This window comes from Phocoena phocoena, chromosome 17 (assembly GCF_963924675.1).
Source record: "Phocoena phocoena chromosome 17, mPhoPho1.1, whole genome shotgun sequence".
NCBI lineage: Eukaryota > Metazoa > Chordata > Mammalia > Artiodactyla > Phocoenidae > Phocoena > Phocoena phocoena.
The window spans coordinates 17,749,636-17,754,993 of NC_089235.1; the positions used below are offsets into that span (position 1 = coordinate 17,749,636).

At 48.5% G+C, this 5,358-nt stretch overlaps 1 protein-coding gene across 1 annotated transcript; it reads right to left on the reverse strand.

The window, feature by feature from the left end:
- Positions 1 to 610: 610 nt before the first annotated feature.
- On the reverse strand, positions 611 to 3,755 carry RPL7 (ribosomal protein L7). The gene is made up of 7 exons (XM_065895220.1): positions 3,729 to 3,755; positions 2,828 to 2,936; positions 2,386 to 2,552; positions 1,691 to 1,828; positions 1,489 to 1,598; positions 948 to 1,157; positions 611 to 654 (listed from the first exon to the last, which is right to left on the reverse strand). The coding sequence occupies exons 1-6, from the start codon at positions 3,740 to 3,742 to the stop codon at positions 949 to 951; spliced, it is 747 nt and encodes a 248-aa protein (XP_065751292.1). The 5' UTR covers positions 3,743 to 3,755; the 3' UTR covers positions 611 to 654; position 948.
- Positions 3,756 to 5,358: the final 1,603 nt, after the last annotated feature.

The following is a 5,358-nucleotide window of genomic DNA, read 5'->3' on the forward strand; positions in this document are numbered from 1 at the left end:
GCCTAGGTGAGATGATACATAAAAATATACTGGGAATGTTATTTATAAGAGCCTTTCTATTTCAAGTTTTTGCTCACTAGTATTCTCATGAGTTCTTTAGGTGCTCCAAATAAATTGCATCCATGGGCACATTTCATTTCTTCCTTCTTGATATACACAATATGTAGTGGAATTATTAGGAACTCACGTAAGTATGGGTAGAAGATGCAAAGCAAAAACATAAAAGTGAAATACAAAAAGAAAATGACACGTTTACTCACTACTTTACAGGCAAGCCAAAGCCTGAGAAAATGGAATTTCAGCAACGGATTTTTATTTGTAAACTGAACCTTTAGTCATGCACAAAGGCCTGTGAAATGGGCTTTCTTAGAATAGACCCATTTTGGCCAACTCAAAAGTGAAAAATCAGGACTTCATACAGGAAAATCTTCAATAAACCCCAGGAATGTTTTTCACAAGATACAAACTGGACCCTAAGTTTTACACACAACAGGCTGTTGATCTGACTTAACTGTGTCACACCAAGATTTGCCACAATAGTTAGGGGACGGCTGAGAAAAGATAACAAAAAGTCACCAAGACAACAATACATTTCAATTTGAGCAGTCACTGTTTATTAACTGACCGGATTACAAAAATAATCATGGTAGATACCTGAAAGGAAGGGAAAAAACCCATTAAACACCTTAATAACTAAGAATTAACATAAACCAGGAAGTTATAAGAAACACCAATTCAGTTTCCACTATTAAGTAAGAAGAAAAAAAGGCTTTTTCTTCTCTCCATAAATGTCCTCAAAAGGAGAAACCAAACCAACTGCGATCATATATGATGGTTGATCCCCCCCACCCCACTAAATACTGCTTAGAACTCAAACCAAACCCTTACCAGAATAGTCATTTTTCCTCCAGTATTAAGTAAACTTCTTTCAAGATGTAGCTGCTCACCTTAGTTCATCCTTCTTATAAGTCTGTTGATCTGGTCTTCCCTGTTGCCAGCATCTCCACCTTCTACAAAATGGGTAGTCTTTTTCTTCATTCCACCTCGTGGAGAAGACAATTTGAAGGGCCACAGGAAGTTGTTTGCTTCTTTGAAACGTTTTCCAACAGTATAGATCTCATGAATCAGATCCTCCATGCAGATAATACCGTATTTGCCTGAACATAAATCATCAAGATGATTTAAAGTTACTAAAACTGTTTGAGACTATTAAATTTTTAAGGCATTAAGACAGGCTGTGACATAAAGAATTAGAAGTAAATCAAGAGTAAAGTAACAAAGAAGGAAATACATGACTTTATTTACAAAGATACAGCTCAAGCCAACAAAATCATACCTTCCATTTTTCATAAATATTGTAGGGAATAAAGGAAGATGCATAATAGTGAGAAAAATCAGGCCACAAGATGCCAAAAAATATCATTTTGTCTGATACAATAGCTTTTATAATTAATAATAATAATTTTTCCCCAAAGAGGCAGAACCTACCAAGAGATCGAGCAATCAACACGTTATCCGTCAGGGCAATTCGCTTCTTGTTGATTTTGCCATAACCACGCTTGTAGATCAATTCATTTACTGACTTCAGGTTTGGGTACCTAAATATGGAAATACAGATATAAATGACCCAATAAGACTATCACTGTCAAAACACCTGCCAGTTTACCAAACAGAAATCAAAGACACCTACCCCCATGCAATGTATGGTTCCACAATTCTCAGCATGTTAATTGAAGCCTTGTTGAGCTTCACAAAGGTGCCATTGAAAATCTGACGGAGGCGAAGAAGCTGCAACACCTTTCGAACCTTTGGGCTCACACCATTGATACTGCAATGAAAAAATACAAAATATTCATCAGAATTTTTACTAGTAAAAGACGAGAATTTATCAGAATTTATCAGAATTTTTACTAGTAAAAGACGAGAAACTAACTGTTACAATTTTGGGCAACACGTGTCACACCTAAATAAGAATCCTCTCATGTTACAAAGACCACTTTTCCCTTTAGTTAGTATATTCTATTACCTCTGCCAGCTTGCCTCCCCTGCAAGTACACTGTCTTTTGACACATACCTTTCACGTTTACAACTTTCCCTAACACTCTTATTACTTCTAGTTTTGCATACATCTTTGTCACAGCACTTACGAGGCTCCAATTTAACTGCTTTTGAAGTTAATCTCCAGGACACTGAACTCAAGCGCTCAATTCGAGAATGGATAGATGCTTTGGGCACAGGGCTTACAATCACTGAATTACTCTCCTCACCATCCAAATATTTTCATTCCAATGTTTCACAGCCAAGGTCCCCACAAGTACTGTGAAATTTTACTGGGATTGTGTAGCTTTCCCTCGAACACCAGAATGCAGTAAAAACTGAACTTACCCTCTGATCCTGATGACAAATGCCAACTTGGGTTCCGCGGGTACGTAGAAGTTGCCAGCTTTCCTGGCCATCCTAGCCATTCGAATCTCAGTTCTGTACATCTGCCGGTACTCCTTGTGGTAGTGCTTAGCTTTTTCATAGATGAGCTTCCTCCTTGCCTTTCGAAGCTGAAAACCAACATCAGTTGTTCATCTGCTTTTTAGCTCCCAGACACAACGAGCAGTATCAGTTCTTTCCAAGAAAACCCTTCCCTTGAAGCTTTCTCACCACAATGAGAGTTAACATCGCAAGACGGAGATAACTAACTTCATTTGGAAAGGTCGTTCTAAGCTAACCACGCTCACTGGTACAGCAGCTGAAGTAAACAAGCCTCGTTAAAAACATTCACCTCATTTTCAATCGTGGGGCCTTTTAACTTGGTGCCTCAAAAAAGTTTACTTACCATCTTCTGGGCAAATTTCTTTCTCAGGCGCTTGATCTTAAGCTCTGCGAAATTCTTTCGCTTCTTCTTAAGGGTTTCTGGCACAGCAGGAACCTTCTTTTTCTTCTCCCTAACATTAGCAGACAAAGCGTTAATTCAGAAAGCTCACAGCACTGCCAGCACTCCCATTCTGTACTGAGCGCTCTCTCATAACACTACTGTCACCACTGACTTCAAACGCACCTTTCTTTAACCGCTGTAGCGTGCTACGGTGTAAGATGCAGATTTTAGGAAATTCCTATGCCAGTAATATTTACCTTTAACACGGACCACTTTCTTTAAACGAGTCACAAAAATAACAAATTCACATTTAATCTACCATCACTCCCGGGGTCCCACGACAACAAAAATGCCGAGAGCAAACCGTGCGGAGTAAAAGGCTGCCGCAAGACACTGATCCCTAGACTATTAGTGAGTGTGAGTCTAAGAGGACTTAAGAGTCTCAAGGAGAAAAAAAAAAAAAAAAAAAACCTCAAACAAACCCCCAACGACAACCCTGGTTCAAGCCTCAAGCTCCATATGCTGTAAGCAGACACCTGATGGCAGGGACGCTTCGGACAAATGCCAGCTAAGGAAAAAGAACCCCATTCAGAGATTCTGAGCCTCCTTCAAAAGACGAGAGACTGGACAACCTGTCGGCTCCGCACATATTCAGCTCTCACACCTCGTTCCCGGTAACTCCAAAACCTCCGCCCCAAGGCCTCCTGAAGCCCATTTCAGCCTAAGACCAGCAGGAGTGTCACACAAACACACAGGTAAGTCGACAAACAGACAGGTTACAGATGGAACGAGAAAGAGTGAGACAAAAGCCTCTGGTTTCGGGGATGGAGGAGGATTCTCGAGAGGACGAGGAGAAACTTACTCAGCGCCTTCCATGGTTCCAGCCGGGAAAGAGGAAGTTCGCGCATGCGCGCTGTCCCACTTAAAGACGGCGAGCGTGAAGCCCCAAGACTCATAGGTGTCCCAGGATAAGCCAGAAAAAAAAAACTCAGAACTGAGAACTCGTATTGCAGAAGCAGAATTAAGAACTGCCTGATTCAGCCTCTTACGATCAAGTTTCAAGTAAAATCTGTATGGGAAAAATTAATGCATTGGTTAGACTCTTTAACCAATATGATGAGAGCAAAGAGTGCCGATACCTTGACTACTCGGGGTCCTAATCCCTGGGCTGCGTTGACAGGATACGGCTCGAATTCTACCCAGTAATATATGCAAATGACGCGCGACCGGGGCGCGAACTACAAATCCCGGCATGCATCACTTTCACGGCCCGCCTGGCGGGAGGGCAACGCTTGACCGGGTCGGTAGGGAAGCACGGCGGTGGTGATTCCAGCCGGGGAAATTGAGAGCCTTTGAGCCTACGTTCCAAAGCCTACGATTCGAAGTTGCCGGCTTTTGACCGCCTTCTCGGCTCCTTGCCAACCCCAGTAGAAGACCGGCACGCCCGTTGCCGCGCTGCCGAGGTCCTTCTCTTCGTTCCTCCAGCCTGCAGGGCTGTCTTCCGCAGCGCCTGATCGCAGGCGGGGCCACCCAGAGCCCGCTGGTTAACGAAAGTAACGAGACGGGGACAAGCGAGGAGCGGACGGCCAAAGGAAGATGGCCGGGGCACTGCCGACTGTCCGGTCTGGCAGGCGGAGGCCGGGACACCCCACGGCAGGGGGCGTGAACCGCGAAGGGAGGTGCGAGGAGGGCTGGAGGCTGCGGCCACGGCCATGTGAGAGGGGCTGCCCCGCCGCGGTTCGGCGGACGGCGAGCGGGCGGCGAGCGGGCGGGGGGCTGGGCCGGGGGCGGGGTGCGCCCGGGGGCGGGGAGGGCCGAGCCGAGGGAGGGCCGATGCCGCCGCCGGCTCTTCCCGGTCGCGGGTTATATAGCGCGGAGTGTGGAGCCTTCTCAGAGGCGGTCGGGAGCGCTCCGAGTTGCAAGCGGCGCTGCGGTTCGGAGCCCGGTTCCCGAGTGACAGCCGCGGGGAGTGCAGGGCAGGGGGACACGAGACCGCGGAGGCAGCTGCAAGACGTCGGGGAGCGCTCTCCTGCACCGAGCGAGTCACCCCTTCCTGGCGTTCCCGCTGCCCCGCACCCCACTCTTCCACCCTCTCGCAACTTGGATCAAGTTGACAACTCCCGCGGCGGCCGGCCGGCCCGTGCCGTCTCCGCTGCGCGCCCCTCCCCCGGAGTGAGAGGGAGCCGCCGCGCCGGCTCCGGGGACGCTCGGGCGGCGGCGGCGGCGGCGGCGGCTTGGCCATGAGAGCAGCGCGCGCCGCCTAACTCGCGGCTGTCACCGCCGCTGCAGCGGGACCGGCCTGCGGCGCGGGCGCTCCGGGACAGGCGGGCGGCAGCCGGCAGGAGGCGTCGAGCCGGGCGGCTGCCGCGGCGGGCACAGCCCGGGGCCACCGCGCCGAGCCCGGGCGGGAGTGGCCCCGCGCAAGCGGGGAGCGGCGCTGCGCACTCCATCCCGGCGGGCACCTCGGGGGCGGGCGCGGGGCGCAGCCTTCT

Bases quoted from the DNA above. Each gene is read 5' to 3' on its own strand.
- RPL7 (XM_065895220.1), bottom strand. The intron at 2,553-2,827 runs GTAAGTAAACTT...GTTGGTTTTCAG, and splicing joins AGAAATTTGCCCAGAAGATG to CTTCGAAAGGCAAGGAGGAA. The intron at 1,158-1,488 runs GTAGGTTCTGCC...ATTTATGTTCAG, and splicing joins GTTGATTGCTCGATCTCTTG to GCAAATACGGTATTATCTGC.